Source organism: Oncorhynchus nerka, linkage group LG11 (assembly GCF_034236695.1).
Source record: "Oncorhynchus nerka isolate Pitt River linkage group LG11, Oner_Uvic_2.0, whole genome shotgun sequence".
NCBI lineage: Eukaryota > Metazoa > Chordata > Actinopteri > Salmoniformes > Salmonidae > Oncorhynchus > Oncorhynchus nerka.
This window is the reverse complement of record NC_088406.1, coordinates 43,807,051-43,824,795: the sequence shown is the minus strand read 5'-3', so window position 1 is coordinate 43,824,795 and position 17,745 is coordinate 43,807,051. Positions and strand designations below refer to the sequence as shown.

General features: G+C 40.2%; 1 protein-coding gene and 1 long non-coding RNA gene across 2 annotated transcripts in view; one reads left to right on the top strand and one right to left on the bottom strand.

Moving 5' to 3' along the window:
* Positions 1-1,962: 1,962 nt before the first annotated feature.
* LOC115136933 (uncharacterized) lies at positions 1,963-7,917 on the bottom strand. Its single transcript, XR_003864733.2, has 3 exons — positions 7,750-7,917; positions 3,569-3,608; positions 1,963-3,356 (listed from the first exon to the last, which is right to left on the bottom strand). It is a non-coding gene; the product is annotated as an uncharacterized LOC115136933 (long non-coding RNA).
* Positions 7,181-17,745, top strand: part of LOC115136932 (hypoxia-inducible factor 1-alpha-like) — a 26,016-nt gene continuing 15,451 nt past the window's right edge. Inside the window, exons 1-3 of the mRNA XM_029672854.2 lie at positions 7,181-7,334; positions 14,450-14,637; positions 17,146-17,300. Of these exons, the coding sequence (XP_029528714.1) occupies positions 7,303-7,334; positions 14,450-14,637; positions 17,146-17,300 (375 nt within the window). The 5' untranslated portion in view covers positions 7,181-7,302. The remainder of the gene's footprint in view (positions 7,335-14,449; positions 14,638-17,145; positions 17,301-17,745) is intronic.

Below are 17,745 nucleotides of genomic sequence, written 5' to 3'. Positions count from 1 at the left end.
TTAACTAAATCCTTAACTACTTTGGTCTCAGAGATTCTCACAGAGAAAAAGCTGAAATGCATACTTTCCTCTGCCCTCATATTTTCTGGAGTATTGAATAACAATGATGTACCCCTCAAGATACACATGATTTAGCTAGTTAAAATGAAGTGTAACACCTAGTAATTACATTATACTTCTGCAGATATTACATGTACTCTGTAGTGTAAAAGTGCAGGGTTTCTTAAACTTTTTGTGGACTTGACACCAAGTACAGATTGTAATTTTTTTTGCTTTAGTGTGTGTGTCCAAAAATCACTTGCCCAACAACTTCTTAGTTATGTTAGGAAGTTTGCCATCTTCATGACTGCCCTGGTAACTTCACCCCAACTCTCTTATCCCCAGAACACAGTAACTTAAAACATAAGTGTTTTTCTGACATTTTAGGAAATGTAACTGAAAAAAAAGTCCCCAAGTCCCATGGAATGCATGTTCTCCCCATCAAAGGCCACTCTTATGGTGAAATGGATTTCCGCCTTTGTCAACAAAAGTAAGAAAAGATTCATACACATACAATTAACAAAGAACATAAATGTTCAGCTGTAGTTTCATATAAGCATGCACACTTATGTTTATGAAGAAAGAGGTAGGGCAAGAGCAGGATTGCTGCTATGGTGTCGAGTCCTAGTAAAGTAAAGCAATGGTCTTACTACACTTGCTAATTATATAACAAAACACACATTTTTAATGTACTATGTATACGCTACATTACAGAAAGGGAAGGAATAACAGCAAATACCTGTGTGCCTCTTCTGTATTGTCCTTCAGGGACTGTCGAAATAGCAGGATGATGTCCTCACCCCTGCCTCGCCTCTCTACCTCTGCTATCATTTTGCCACTAGCCTTGCGGAGTCCTTGAATTATCATTTTGCCTATTTCCATGTTCTTGCTTAATTTCTGAGAAGATCTGAAAACATAATTTTTACACATTGTATTTCTGGAGGTTTAACTTAATTCACATACTTAATAAATAGCAAATGTGTGAGCTAACTCACAATGCTGCAGTGAAGCAGTGCAGGAAACTCATTAAGGCTCTCTTTGAAACACTTAGGTTGGAGTCATTAAAACTAATTTTACAACCACTCCACAAATTTCTTGTTAACAAACTATAGTTTTGGCAAGTCAGTTAGGACATCTACTTTGTGCATGACACAAGTAATTTTCCAACAATTGTTTACAGACAGATTATTTCACTTATAATTCACTGTATCACAATTCCAGTGGGTCAGAAGTTGACTGTGCATTTAAACAGCTCGGAAATTTTCAGAAAATGATGCCATGGCTTTAGAAGCTTCTGATAGGCTAATTGACATCATTTGAGTCAATTTGAGGTGAACCTGTGGATGTATTTCAAGGCCTACCGTCAAACTCAGTGCCTCTTTGCTTGACATCATGGGAAAATTAAAAGATATCAGCCTAGACCTCATAAAAAAATTGTAGACCTTCACAAGTCTGGTTCATCCTTGGGAGCAATTTCCAGACGCCTGAAGTACCACATTCATCTGTACAAACAATAGTACGCAAGTATTAAAACCATGGGACCACGCAGCCGTCATACCGCTCAGGAAGGAGACAAGTTCTGTCTCCTAGAAACAAACATACTTTGGTACGAAAAGTGCAAATCAATCCCAGAACAACAGCAAAGAACCTTGTGAAAATGCTGGAGGAAACCGGTACAAAAGTATCTATAAACAGTAAAACGAGTCCTATATCGACATAACCTGAAAGGCTGTTCAGCAAGAAAGAAGCCACTGCTCTAAAACCACCATAAAAAAGCCAGACTACGGTTTACAACTGCACATGGTGACAAAGATCGTACTTTTTGGAGGAATGTCCTCTGGTCTGATGAAACAAAAATAGAACTGTTTGGCCATAATGACCATCGTTATGTTAGGAGGAAAAAGGGGGGAGCTTGCAAGCCGAATAACACCATCCCAACCGTGAAGCACAGGGGTGGCAGCATCATGTTGTGGGGGTGTTTTGCTGCAGGAGGGACTGGTGCACTTCACAAAATAGATGGCATCATGAGGTAGGAAAATTATGTGGATATATTGAAGCAACATCTCAAGACATCAGTCAGGAAGTTAAAGCTTGGTCGCATATGGGTCTTCCAAATGGACAATGACTCCAAGCATACTTCCAAAGTTATGGCTTAAGGACAACAAAGTCAAGGTATTGGAGTGGCCATTACAAAGCCCTGACCTCAATCACATAGAAAATGTGTGGGCAGAACTTAAAAAGAGCATGCGAGCAAGGAGGCCTACAAACCTGACTCAGTTACACCAGCTCTGTCAAGAGGAATGGGCCAAAATTCACCCAATTTATTGTGGGAAGCTTGTGGTTGGCTACCTGTAACGTTTGACTCAAGTTAAACAATTTAAAAGCAATGCTACCAAATACTAAGTGTATGTAAACTTCGGACCCACTGAGAATGTGATGAAATAAATAAAAGCTGAAATAAATCATTCTCTCAACTATTATTCTGATATTTCACATTCTTAAAATAAATTGGTGATTGTAACTGACCTAAGACAGGGAATTTTTACTAGGATTAAATGTCAGGAATTGTGGAAAACTAAGATGTATGTAATCTTCCGACTTCAACTGTACACAGCTGAAATATTGTTTTCCTTTTATTGATCCAAGTGGATTGACAACCTCAAATTCATCTATATAAAAATGAAGTCACATTGTTTGTTTTTGCTTGAGCAAGGGATTGCTCTTGAAAAATCCCTCATCTGTGAAATCACTCAAGATTTTATCATTGGCATGTTCTTCTTCTTTATTTAAGCTTGCCCAAACATCTTCATTTTGTGCCACCTTCTTCAAAAGGTCAGGTATTGTATGTATTGAAAACTGCCTCTGTCCTGTTCTTCACCACTCAGATGTATCTCACTCAGTCTAACCATTCCCATTTCTTTACAGCAGTATTGCTCCAGTATTCACTCTGGTGATACAGACCAATGTGGCAAATCTGTTTTATGAGCAAAAAAAAATGCGTGTTCCATATTAGGCAGTTATACAAAGCAGTCATTTTGACTGGCAGGTAGCCTAGGATTTAAAGCATTCGAATTGTCCAGCCGACAAGGTGAAAAAATCTGTTCTTCTGTCCTTGAGTAAGGCAGTTAAAACACCCCCATAACAAGAGCTACACGGTAGTTGCGTTAAAAGCGGAAATCAGGTTTTGGTTGGACCTTGCATGCAATTGATGTATTTAAATGTAAAACTTTGGAAAGGAGAGGTGTAAGTCCGCCAACTGATTTTGCTGAAGCCACTGGCAGACATCCTCCACTGACCATCCAGATACTTCGGCATTTCTGAAAACAAACAACAGAATCAGGTTTCATGCCGGAGTCCAGTTAGTCTAAGCAAAGATACCACATGTCCCTACCAGGAATACCCATGAAATGACCAAAACCAACTCACCAATGACACTTTGGTGTACCATTTGAATCGATTTCAGTTTGTATTGACTGTTATGTAGGTTAAATTCACACTTCAAAATGCAGCTGTCCTATAAAATCCTTACCTTCTCCTTGATCGCAATTGCATTGTGTCCATGTTCTGTCCTATAACAATTTCAAAGGTAGGGAAAATGTGTCAAAGAATAGTCTTACAAGCATTTGTATTAAATAAATATTGAGAGATAAATGGCATTGACGTACAATTCAATGCAAAATAGAATAACATATTGGAGAAAGCACTAGCCATACAGTAAAAGTACTGCCATACAAGCCTAATATCACATTTCAAGCTATCTTTTATTCAATATTTTATCAGGCAGACTTGAAAGATTATAGGCAACACTTTGCTGCATGGCAATACTGTGTTTGGATTCTGAAGGGCATGCACTACAAGAGGTAGTTTAGTCACTGTATTAATAACATTATGCATTTGAATCCCATGTATAACTACCATCTAAGCTATTAATTTTCCTCCACAAGGGAGCATACATGTAACGTTTCCAAAATGGGATAGTATTGTACATGTAATGTTATGCCCCCTTGTGAGTTCATTGCATTTCATGCTCCAGCAGGCTATATAGGAAGCCCTCCATTGCCAGATTCAGTTCGTTTTTAAAAAATGATTTATTTTTTATTTTTATGAACACACAAATACAAAAAACTGAAATATACAAACAAGAGTACATAAACCTAACAGACAAAGGTATTACATATCAATATTAATTTTCAATTAGTTAAATACTTTTATGGTGCCTATTTCTTTTTTGTTTTTACAGTTACTGATAGAATTGAAATATTATTTTGAAATTATCTTAAATGTGAAAATGGGTTTGTTCTCTGGCCATTTCATTTTATGGATAACGAATCTTCCATGAAATAGTAACAAATTAACAATGAAGCCAAATTCAGTTCGTCGTGACACTTCACCATCCTTAATTACAGTAGTTAGTTAACTAACGTCAACGAAGCTAACTAGTTCATTCTCACAAAAGTGAGAACATCTCTAGATTGGAAACTTAAATTCATGACAGTAAAGCCATGTTGGCTTTATGAAAAGATATATAAAATATATGGGGCAGAATGTCGTTCAGTAAATAATACAAACCTAGTTCTGCCTAGTTAGGACATAACGTTACTACTAGCTACTGTAGGTCATACAATGGTCAACCCCGGATTTCTAACGTTTTCATGAATTATTCTGAACTAAAGTAGCTAGCTAACGTTATGGAATTAGAACTCCAGATGAACCCCTCATTTTTTGAGTGTCTGAACCCACCCACACCCGTGAACACAGCATGTGGGTCGCGGAGTGATTTTCAATAAAACTGCAGAAAAAAATATCCGACGAACCGCGAAAGCACACCGGCATCTCCCTCCCACTCGCGCAGCTGCGGAATTGAGCAGAGACACGGCTGCTGGCAGAGAGTGCATTGAAAAGAGAACGCAGTTGAACCTGGCCAAATCAGTTCCAGTAATGAATTAAATCATTATACTCTGACACGTCGCGACCGATAGATACTTTAAGAAAGGCTGTACTAGTGTGTTTATCTTCCCACTTGGATCGCGCTTCCAAAAGCTTTCAAATTAGGGCCAGGTTGGAACTTAGACCCTAACCTCATTTTTACAAATTCTGAAATGAAATATCGGTTTGCAGGTCAGGAGTGTCCTATAGCCTTTTCCCTACAGCAAGGCTCCTAGCAGCATGACAATGTTGCCATTGTCTATAAAGGTTATTTGTAATGTCGAAATAAACATATATCTGATAAGGGAATTATATGCTTAAAAAGGTAATGATTAGAATATTCCACCCTGAAACCATATAATTGTATGAAATTTATTAGAACCATAAAACTATAATCTGATGATGTGTGTAGTTTTAGTCAGAATTAGAACAAGGACCTTTTGTTCCTTTTTAGTATGTAAGCAGGGTGCAAGTGTGAAACAAATGATACGAGGAGCTATCAACAGACACGCTGGACTACTGTGTTCCTTACAGGACATTCTGTCTCCACCCGTGGAGGGGAGACACTGTTAGGCTTGCAGAAAATTATGAAACATGTTGCAGATTAAACAATGTATCTGTATAATTGGAAAAACACAGACTGTCTGAGCAAGGCGTAGTTTAAGATTTCAACTTGTATGTATGTGCGTAGGATATCTACTGTTTGTGTGGAAGTATGTGCACAGCTATAAAAATGAATGTCTTTGTATATATAATGGACTTCAGAACGTTCTCGTGAATAAACTGTACTATCTTTTTTCATAAAATGAGTCTGACTAATTATTATTAAACCCATGGTTTTACAGGTCTAGGGGATTGGTCAGAGCTATTGATTGTCAGTTATTATCATTGGGATTGAAAATTCTCGTGACAATATCCAACGCCCATATCACACACTCACAAACTGTACATATATATGTGTACATTTTACTATCAATTGGTGAGACTGAGAGCCTCGAAATATCACATTAAATTGTACATATCCACTGTATAGCCTACATATGAGTCGTGGTAAAGGTGGTCCCTGTTTCAGTCAGGTCTTTGGTCCCATTTGCGTGGGTCAAACAAAAAAAACACAATGAATAGTGCCTCCCACTTGGTAGGCTAACTGCATGGTGCAGTCGGTGACAAGCAACTGCAGTGACTTGAAGGTGACTGCATAAAAAAAATGCATGACCTTTGATCACATGTTTTTGCAAAGTTCACGTAGTGTACATGTAGATGCAAGTCAGATTTGTTTTCTTCCTATAACGCAACACACTTTGACATTTATTTCGCGAATCGCATCCATAGGAAGGATCATGGGCGTACTCAAACTGATCACTTTTGTCAGTCGCCGGCTTCCAATGTCTGTTGCATTATGGGGACACACATTGCCTGACTTGAAACTACATGTCGACTGCATGCACGTTACATAAATCATGTGATCCGATTTCATGACGTTTTGACTCCAGTCAACTGTTAGTTTCTGCAGTTGCTCTTTACCAAGTTCAACCAATCATTAGGATGTTTTTGTCTGACCTACACGAACGTGACTGAAACAGGAACCAATTTAGCTGCCGTTCATGTACACAGTAGACATATACAACTTAATGTGATATTTGAGACCGTCACTAATTTAATGTACAATGTGCACACATTTGATATAAGTTTGTGAGTGTGTGATATGGGGGTTGGAGGCATATTCATTTCGACATTATAAAGACAAACTTTCATTAACCCTGCCATGCTGATCTGAGCCTTGCTGCTGGAAAACCACATCAGTGTCCGACTTAGGCTGTCGCAAATGCACCTCACCCGACTTCACTCGAATTTATTCTACAGTCGGTTGCTTCAGCCTTACAATATCAAACGAGCCCAATAGATCAAAATTGTGCTTGGGGTGCCTTCAGGTCGATTGAACGTTTGCTACGTTGCGTGACCGTTTGTACCGAACGGTACGTTAGCTCAAAACGTTCTTAAACAGACTTTGAGGTACGTTTGCTCCGTTGCTTGAAGCAATAAGGTACGTATTTAAAGGAAAGCGGAGCGTTCTCTAACCCCAAACCCTCTCAGTTTTTCAAATGGTCGTTTAGAACAGCACCATTTCCCTTTAATTGAACGTTGCCGTACGTTTTTTTTCGCACTGAACGCAGCCCTGTTGTTCATTTGGGAATCTGCCCTCTCATTGGCTATAATGTCTGCAAAGGCGGAAGGCAGGCGGTACGAGGCGTTGTGGTTAGAGCTTTCTCGAGTAGAACAGAACAGTCAGTATAGAATAAAACCTGAAGTGTTAGATTTAACGTTTACGATTTGAATATGGATACGAAAGAAGAGCCTGTTGGAAAACGGTAAGACATTTTAAAATGAGTTCTACATGTATGTTTTCAGTTAGACATCGTCGACGACGTATTCCAAGTGTTCTCGTAGCCTATTGTCTGTCGACTCCAAAATAACTTGGACATGCGCACCCATGTACACATCCGAAATATGAAAATGTTTAACACATTAACATTTTTTTTTTTTTAAGTACAATTCACTTATTCCATTTTTCAAGTATTGTCTCCCAGGGGCGTCATGTACCCCCAAAATCTGAGAGGGCACAAAGTCCATGAGGAGGAACTGCTTTTTCCTGCTATTTAGGGACAAACATCTGGGTAAGGAATGTAAGTCTTATTCAGTACATTTAGTTATTGCTTGCATTTCTGAAGTCTACCAACCTTGCCGCACAGGCATGTGTAGCTGATGGGAATGTGTGAAACTTACTCCTCAGCCTGAAGGGTCCCCACTTCAGGCTTCAGCTATCTTTTCATGTGGCGTTGACTGGTAAGACTCTTCAGGAGAGTGGTTACTTGTGCTAGCTAGCAAGGCAGAGGATCTGAGCTCGCTCCAGGTATGGTCCGAAGTGGTACTCGCTAAGCAAGCAAGCGTGATGTCCCTTACACATGCCAGCTAAAATAGTCAGCCAAGCTACCTACTCTTAACTTGATTGATAGCCTGAAATGGCTTCTTGGTAGCTAGTTATGAAGTTATCTGGGCTAGCTAAAGCCAACTTGATAAAAACTATGGCTAGTAGTATTACAGACAAATGTTATTATCCTTTATATATAATATATTTTTTTACACATGACAACTCTGCGGGGGCTTGTGCCCCCCAATGGCCATGACACCTATTTGTCACTGCGTTTAGATATTGGTTTTGTAAATAGTCCAACAACTATTAGACAACCTTTTATTTTATTTGTTGTAGAACATGTTGAGCATATTTAAGTATTTATTTTGATACATAGTTTTGGTTGAGGGATTAACTATAATTCAGGATAGGATTGAGCCTACCCAATTCACACACCTCAATATCATCAATCTTGCCCTTATCATGACTCCAGTTGCATTGCATTGGGTCATTCCATGTAGGCTACTTATATGCCGGGTGTGGGAAATGGTCTGATGCTGCCCAAATGCTCTATCTAAATGTTGATACCCCTTGCTTGCGATCTATGGTTTTGGAATCCTTTGGAAGCTAACTTTTTTTATTTATATTGAAGATAAATATTTTTCAAAAATCAAAAGGTTAAAGAGAGAGGCCTAGTTCAGTCAAAATCTATATTTGGGTAGATTTACCTTGAGTTGTCTGAACTGAAAGCCCATGGTGACAAATCCACAACAATATTTTTTGGGGGGGAATTTTCAGCTTGCAGTGCAGCATTGTTAACATTGGTTTGGCTGTTTACATTCATGACATTTGGCCATGCAGGCTGTGGCAGAAGTAATAAATAGATGATTGTAGATTCACCATGGGCCTTCAGACACAACTCAATGTCAAGATAATTAGACCCAAATATACATTTTGACTGAACTATCCCTGAACTAAACACCTTTTATAGGACTATCGTGTTTCTGCGGAGGGCTTAGACAGGTTCACAGTGTTTGGTAGTCTTAAACAAATCTTTACCTTTTCAAAAGTATACATCTCACACAGTATGGGCTTCAATTGAAGACACATATACCATGTCAAATACAAATTTAAATGTGTTTGAGTTTACATCCCAATATTACATTGAAATATAACAAAATGCCTTGTTTCTTTATTGAGCTGTACATGAAAAGACTATTCAGAAATGCTCAGTGGTTGCCTGGCTACCCAAACTCCTTGCCACACCCATGGACATTAGTTTCTTCTCCGCAATGAGTCTGGATCTGAGTACCTCCCCGACGATTTCTAGAACACAAAAACATTCTAACCATCCTGATTGGTCCCAGAAACCAATGGGTTGGGCCAGAGCAAGAACACACTTGGATAAAGCAGCATTTTGAAAATTTGTCATTGGCTTTGATACTCTGGTTAGAGATGCTCCAATCCCTGATTACTTTGTTTTGTACAATACCCCTCCTTTTGACATCACCACAAATGACTTCAACGATGGTAGTCTCAAATTGAAGTATGTAGCGAACATAGAGCAGTGGAAAAATTCAGTTTGAGTCATAAGGCAAGCTCAGTGGGTCAATATTCCACTTCAGTGATTCCCCAACATCTTGTCAACATGTGCACAGAAAAGGGAGCAGATATCTCATAACAATCTGTCTGTATAAATGTTTAACTGTAACAAGGCCCAAGTGTTCTTTAGGTGTCAAAAATCTCTATCAAATTGTATAAAATCTTTTCATTCCTGTAACTTAAGACAGTATTTTTATGGCCAAAATGACATTCTTTGATATAGACTGTTTTTTCAACCCCTACAAATAAAACATAATTGTAAGACAGATTCACAAAATATCTTGCACTCTTTAATCATGTTAAAAAAGCTGACGAACAGGCTGGCTGAGAGGCTCCAGCTCACTCAAATACCCCTCCCCCACCCCAGCATACCAGCCACTGAGCTATAAAGATCCCAGGAGTTAAAAGGATCTGGCTCCAATGAACTGACCAATCAGCAGCCAGGGCCTTGCAGGCAATGCACTCTGACCCCTTCTTCAACAGCAACAAGTACATTATGGGACAGTATGGGCCGGCTACAGTATTGATGTGAGATACGAGTGTGACATCATAGCCTATATCAAGGCAGAAGATGGAAACACAATCATCTATTGACAAACAAAATGTTATTTTGCATAGTGTGGGCCGTAGCATTTACTTTTAAATTGTTTGAATAACAATCAATCGTGCAAAATGCGTGGCCAGTGTGTTTGGGAAAGGTGACTGTAAAACATTCTGGCCACACCTCTACAGAAATGTAATCAAATTTGCCATTGTGCTTTATTTTAGAAAGTAACATGGCCTAGTTCAAACATTTCCAAATCATACAGCAAATGAGGGCGTTTTCCTTACCATAAAAGGTGCATTATTCAGGGGGGGTGTATTTTTCAGGGGGGGTTGTAAACGCTCGTTCACAAAAGCGCAAATATAATATGGTTCTGATTTATCAATGAAAACATGTGTGTATGTTGCATATGACAGTTTGATAAATCCCAATTTGTGGCACACGAAAATCCTAGAATCTTCACGTACGCCAGAAGACATTTACGCACGGTTGATCAATTGGATGCAGTCTATCACAGTGCAATCCATTTTGTCACCAAAGCCCCATATACTACCCACCATTGCGACCTGTACGCTCTCGTTGGCTGGCCCTCGCTTCATACTCGTCGCCAAACCCACTGGCTCCATGTCATCTACAAGACCCTGCTAGGTAAAGTCCCCCCTTATCTCAGCTCGCTGGTCACCATAGCATCTCCCACCTGTAGCACACGCTCCAGCAGGTATATCTCTCTAGTCACCCCCAAAACCAACTCTTTCTTTGGCCGCCTCTCCTTCCAGTTCTCTGCTGCCAATGACAGGAACGAACTACAAAAATCTCTGAAACTGGAAACACTTATCTCCCTCACTAGCTTTAAGCACCAACTGTCAGAGCAGCTCACAGATTACTGCACCTGTACATAGCCCACCTATAATTTAGTCCAAACAACTACCTCTTTCCCAAACTGTATTTAATTTATTTATTTATTTTGCTCCTTTGCACCCCATTATTTTTATTTCTACTTTGCACATTCTTCCATTGCAAAACTACCATTCCACTTGCTATATTGTATTTACTTTGCCACCTCACCTCATTTGCTCACATTGTATATAGACTTGTTTATACTGTATTATTGACTGTATGTTTGTTTTACTCCATGTGTAACTCTGTGTCGTTGTATCTGTCGAACTGCTTTGCTTTATCTTGGCCAGGTCGCAATTGTAAATGAGAACTTGTTCTCAACTTGCCTACCTGGTTAAATAAAGGTGAAATAAATAAATTAAAATAAATTTGCCCCAAACCTAGAAGTCCGTGATTGGTTCAAATTTGGACCTGACCAAATCTAAACCAATCATAGATGTCTATGTTTCACAAGTTTGGACAGTACAGTACAGTAGTGCACAGTGTGGTATAGTACAGTACATTCAAGAAAAGTTTAGTTTAGTACTGTACAGTAAGGAAGAATAGTGGAGTAGAATTCAGTACAGCACACAAGAGTACACTAGAGTTGTGTACACTAATGTACTGAACTTTAATGTACTTTACTGAGCTATACTCCACTTGACTGAACTGAACTCTACTGTTCTGTTCCCTGCTGTACTGTAGAGCGTTGAATCCCACGGGACCTGCGGGTCCCTACAGAGAGCATTGCCATTCGGTAGCATTTCTTTCATGCTGGGAGCGGGCGGTCGGTCAGACGGACAACTTTGGCATGATCAGATTTTTTAGTCCTGCAGATTATTTTGAATGGTTGTCTTTCTGTTTAATGTTTTGTGTGTAATCGATTGTATTAAAGCACCTCTGTCGCACTATTCACAAACTCTCATAGGATAATTATTCTTCAAGTTCAGTTGCTTACATCATCTCTTTTTTTGTGTTGGGTGTGCAAGATCAAATGTGCCCATGCATGTTCTCCGTTAAATAACTAGGCCGGGCCTCTCCAACCCTGTTCCTGGAGAGCTACCCTCCTGTAGGATTTAACCCCAGTTGGAACTAACCTGATTCAGTTTATCAACCAGCTATTGATTAGGATCAGGTGCGCTAGATTAGGGTTAGAGCTAAAACCTACCTTCCAGTAGGTCTCCAGGAACGGGGTTGGAAAGCCCTGCTGTAGGCTATATGCATGGGCGGAGAATCACATGGTTGTTTTTCCATGGAAATTAACTTCTTAGGTATGATGGGCCGGTGGTTCCTAACCGGTTTTCCGATGCCCGCTGGTGTGCCTTGAGTAATTCTTAAGTGTGCCATGAAACTTTTCCTAATCTTGATTAGACATTTTTTTTTTTTTTTTAAGAAACTCATTTGTAGATGTGGAATGCACATGGAATTTTGACTTGGGAGCACTAGTGTCGGTCAGATACATTAAATGGCACATGGTTGCATCTGTACCCTTGTTTCAGGTCCAGTGCGCTCAGGCTGTTACATTTGTATCATTTGAGGGGCACACATCATTTGGATTATTTTACTTTGTCTTTGAAAACAATTAGCACAGGAAAGTCTGATTAGGCTTAGCCAAAGTAATTTATTTCTTTATGTATGGCTTTGGGCATAGCCTCTGCTATAGAAACAAACAGAGCATGGTTTTTGTCCCTGGTTGCACCTTAACAATGCAGAAAACCGCTCATCTGTAGCCCAAACTGTTCAAAACTAAAGACCAGGACTGCTAATCAAGCTGCCTCACATACACATAAAATAACTTTGTGGGACTGTGGTCGGGTTCAGGACCAGTTCTTGCGGGTGGAGGTGGGAGTCGGACAAGACATCAGTGGGAGCGGGCGGGCGTGGAATGAAAAGCAGCGGGAGCGGAATGAAGAAATCAGTCCCACACTGTACTGTATTCTACTGAGCTGTACTTTGATGTCCAAACTTGTGAAACAGAGACTTCTATGATTGGTTAAGATTATGTCCGGTCTGGACCAACCATATTTGTTTGGTAGCGGATGGCATTAAAATCATAGCAAGTGTGTAGAATAATACCCAAATATGCGAAGGAGGATATTGCACATTTCTACCTTTTTTGTGTTCATATTTAGTATGCATCACCATGAAGAGAATGGCATCCATAATTATGCATTTCTGTGTGGTACAGATCAGGGACCCATGATGGAATTCCGTTACCACATTTCTGTTACCGGGTGTAAATCCACTTTACTTACTGTAGTTCTGCACCTTTTGAATCTTAATTCGGAGAAAATTATTTTGAAAAACGTGGTCACATAAAAAGGGAGATTTTTACCAAACTTCTGTTAATAAACTTTGCATCTGCACAGTTCTTCCAGTAATGTTTTTTTTTTTTGTAATATGTTCAGGGTAAATTGTTAAAAGTAGTTATTGTGGATGGAGTTGTGTGGTTTGTTAAACTTTGAAATCAATGTTTTTAGTTTAGCATACCTTTATGTGAAAAATCTGAATCTCAGTGCAATTCCATTACCGTGGATGTGCCCTTATGTTGCCTGCTAATTCTTTGAGAACACTTATATATCTGACCATGTTCAAATCAAACCGAGCACATTCTGTCACACCCTGGCCAATGACGAAACTCATGACTCACTTCATATTACCTCAGCTGGTAAGGATCTGTTACAGTTATTATATAATCAATGACATTTTCTTTGGATAAACCCAGATTGGGGAGAATTCCTGAACCATTTCACCCAGCCTGCAGTCATGCATCTAGATACACATCACATCTGTTTTAAACTTCCTGTGAAAAGCCAGGGGGAAAGAAGTGGGCACAATCTCAGTAGCTCTTTGAGACTATTGGGGTCAGATGCCATAAACAAGTTAACAGAGCCTGCCTGTGTCCCCGTGGAGCGAGGGAGGAAATCAGGGGAGGGAGGTAAAGAGGAGTTTGAGGGCTGTGGTTTAGGTAGGATCGTTTCTCTTCTCCCTCCCAGGCATAGTGTGACTTGGTGAACACGTAAACTACAAATGGTGGCCCCTACATGCTGAATCAAAGCGGAAACAATTTAGGAAATACATTTGGTTCCATCTGTTTGTATGTGTGAGTTTGAATATTTCCATATTTGCTTATTGGGTTATGGAGGTGTGATAGCGAGAGTAAAAAGGTCAGAGAAGTTTGATAATGAAGAGTATTAAACCAATGTTTGAAATTAGAATTTTGTTTGGTGTCTGAGAAGGAAGTGGATATTACACTATAGATAACGAAGTGGATGTTAAATATCTAGTTTGGCATTGTGGACCCAAAGACTGACTTCACAGAAAAAATATATTGAAATCTGTTTTAACGGGTTTTAGTTCTTTGATTGGTTAGAATTTCACACATTGGAAAATTCGATTACATTTGTGAGCGCAGGGATGTCAAGAAATCTCAAAGGATTTATCTTCCAGAATGAACACCTCCTCAGTATGCCTTGGTCTGTTCTTCTACTTCTCTTCCTATCTTATCACTTCCTCACGTTTATTTTCTTCTCCCTCTTCCCTCTATTCAGGTCAAGTACGGATCAGAGGAAGGTGCGTTCCCGGGATGCGGCGCGCTGCAGGCGGAGTCTGGAGACGGAGCTGTTCTACAAGTTGGCCCACACCCTGCCCCTCCCCCGCAGAGTCTCCGCCGACCTGGACAAGGCTGCCATCATGAGGGTGACGCTCAGCTTCCTTCGCATGCACCACCTCCGCTCAGGTGGGCTCCCATTGGCCAGTTACAGTGGGGCAAAAAGTATTTAGTCAGCTATCAATTGTGCAAGTTCTCCCACTTAAAAAGATGAGAGGCCTGTAATTTTCATCATAGGTACACTTCAACTATGACAGATAAAGAAGACAAAGAGAAAAAAAAAATCACATTGTATGATTTTTAATGAATTTATTTGCAAATTATGTTGGAAAATAAGTATTTGGTCACCTACAAACAAGCTAGATTTCTGGCTCTCACAGACCTGTAACTTCTTATTTAAGAGGCTCCTCTGTCCTCCACTCGTTACCTGTATTAATGGCACCTGTTTAAACTTGTTATCAGTATAAAAGACACCTGTCCACAACCTCAAACAGTCACACTCCAAACTCCACTATAGCCAAGACCAAAGAGATGTCAAAGGACACCAGAAACAATATTGTAGACCTGCACCAGGCTGGGAAGACTGAATCTGTAATAGGTAAGCAGCTTGGTTTGAAGAAATCAACTGTGGGAGCAATTATTAGGAAATGGAAGACATACAAGACCACTGATAATCTCCCTCGATCTGGGGCTCCACGCAAGATCTCACCCCGTGGGGTCAAAATGATCACAAGAACGGTGAGCAAAAATCCTAGAACCACACAGGGGGACCTAGTGAATGACCTGCAGGGAGCTGGGACCAAAGTAACAAAGCCTACCATCAGTAACACACTACTGATAGAGGAATTTTAAATTCCTTTATGCTTTAATTGCCAAAACCAATTTCGCACTCGTTTCTAATTCATTAATGATGTGTAAGTTCATTAATTATGCATGAAGTAGATCGAGACCAGTCTCAAAAGCCAGGTAAGAGCGTTTAATTCCAGAGAGTACTGAAGCATACACATTTTTCCACAGGTTATAAACTGAACATGACATCATCAGTTTATCCCCCCTCTCTCCGATTCTCACAAGAGCCCATTGTTCATCAGGCCTGGAACGTCTCCCAGACATTTCTTATCTGTCGGACAAGCTATAGCCTGCTCCCCCCGTTAACCTCCCAAGAGGCCCAGACAATTAATTCATTCTGCTTACATTTTCAGTAACAGCTTAACCAATAACTTTTCATACCATAACATAATAGTATTAGAATAAATGGTTCTAATCAATAATGTATACATAATTAATCATCTAAACTATAATTTCCTCTAACAACTACGCCGCCAGGGACTCAAATCCTGCAGTGCCAGACGTGTCCCCCTGCTTAAGCCAGTACATGTCCAGACCCGTCTGAAGTTTACTAGAGAGCATTTGGATGATCCAGAAGAAGATTGGGAGAATGTCATATGGTCAGATGAAACCAAAATAGAACTTTTTGGTAAAAACTAAACTCGTTGTGTTTGGAGGACAAAGAATGCTGAGTTGCATCCAAAGAACACCATATCTACTGTGAAGCATGGGGGTGGAAACATGTTTTGGGGCTGTTTTTCTGCAAAGGGACCAGGACGACTAATCAGTGTAAAGGAAAGAATGAATGGGGCCATGTATCATGAGATTTTGAGTGAAAACCTCCTTCCATCAGCAAGGGCATTGAAGCTGAAACGTGGCTGGGTCTTTCAGCATGACAATGATCCCAAACACACCGCCCGCGCAACGAAGGAGTGGCTTCGTAAGAAGCATTTCAAGGTCCTGGAGTGGCCTAGCCAGTCTCCAGATCTCAACCCCATAGAAAATCTTTGGAGGGAGTTGAAAGTCTGTGTTGCCCAGCAACAGCCCCAAAACATCACTGCTCTAGAGGAGATCTGCATGGAGGAATGGGCCAAAATACCAGCAACAGTGTGTGAAAAGCTTGTGTAGACTTACAGAAAATGTTTGACCTCTGTCATTGCCAACAAAGGGTATATAACAAAGTATTGAGAAACTTTTGTTATTGACCAAATACTTATTTTCCACCATAATTTGCAAATAAATTTGTTAAAAATCCTACAGTGTGATTTTTCTGGATTTTTTTTTCTTATTTTGTCTGTCATAGTTGAAGTGTACCTATGATGAAAATTACAGGCCTCTCATCTTTTTAAGTGGGAGAACTTGCACAATTGGTGGCTGACTAAATACTTTTTTGCCCCACTGTATGTCCATGTCCTGTACTGTGACTGGTTGAGAGAGCCAGGCCTACTTTCTTTATTACTTTCCAAGTAGTAACCAACTCCCAATGGTGGAACAAACTCCCTCACGACGCCAGGACAGCGGAGTCAATCACCACCTTCCGGAGACACCTGAAACCCCACCTCTTTCAGGAATACCTAGGATAGGATAAAGTAATCCTTCTCACCCCCCTTAAAAGATTTAGATGCACTATTGTAAAGTGGCTGTTCCACTGGATGTCTTAAGGTGAACGCACCAATTTGTAAGTCGCTCTGGATAAGAGCGTCTGCTAAATGACTTAAATGTAAATGTAATGGTGGTAGTCCAGGCCAAGCAGGTTCTGATATGACATGGGGTGTGTTTTCTAATGACGTGTGTTTTATGTCATTGCAGGGGACACGAGTGAGGAGCGCGTCACAGATGGGGACGAGGACACGGTGGATGGGTTCTACCCCCGGGCGCTGGCAGGCTTCATCCTGGTGATGACCGAGGAGGGGGATATGATTTACCTGGGTGACAGCGTCAGCAAACACCTGGGCATCCCACAGGTACATACAGCCCCATGTTCCTGGCAACGTCTGGGTCATGGGTTCGATTCCCACTGGGGCGATCCATATGAAAATGAATGCACTCACTGTTGTAAATCTTTTGAATCTTTTGAATAAAAAGATGGCATATAGTAGTACTATAGCCGTTTACAATTCAACTGCTGTTGTGCGTTGTTCCCATGTGTTTACAATCAGGCTGTATCCACAAAGTTCTATTGAGTATAGTCAGGTAGAATGAATCAGTTAAAGACTTAGTAGAATGCAGACATGATACACTTCCTGCTCGTCGAACATCTCATTCTAAAATCAAGGGCATTAATATGGAGTTGGTCGCCCCTTTGATGCTATAACAGCCTCTACTTTTCTGGGAAGACTTTCCACTAGATGTTGGAACATTGCTGCAAGGACTTGCTTCCATTCAGCCACAAGAGCATTAGTGAGGTCG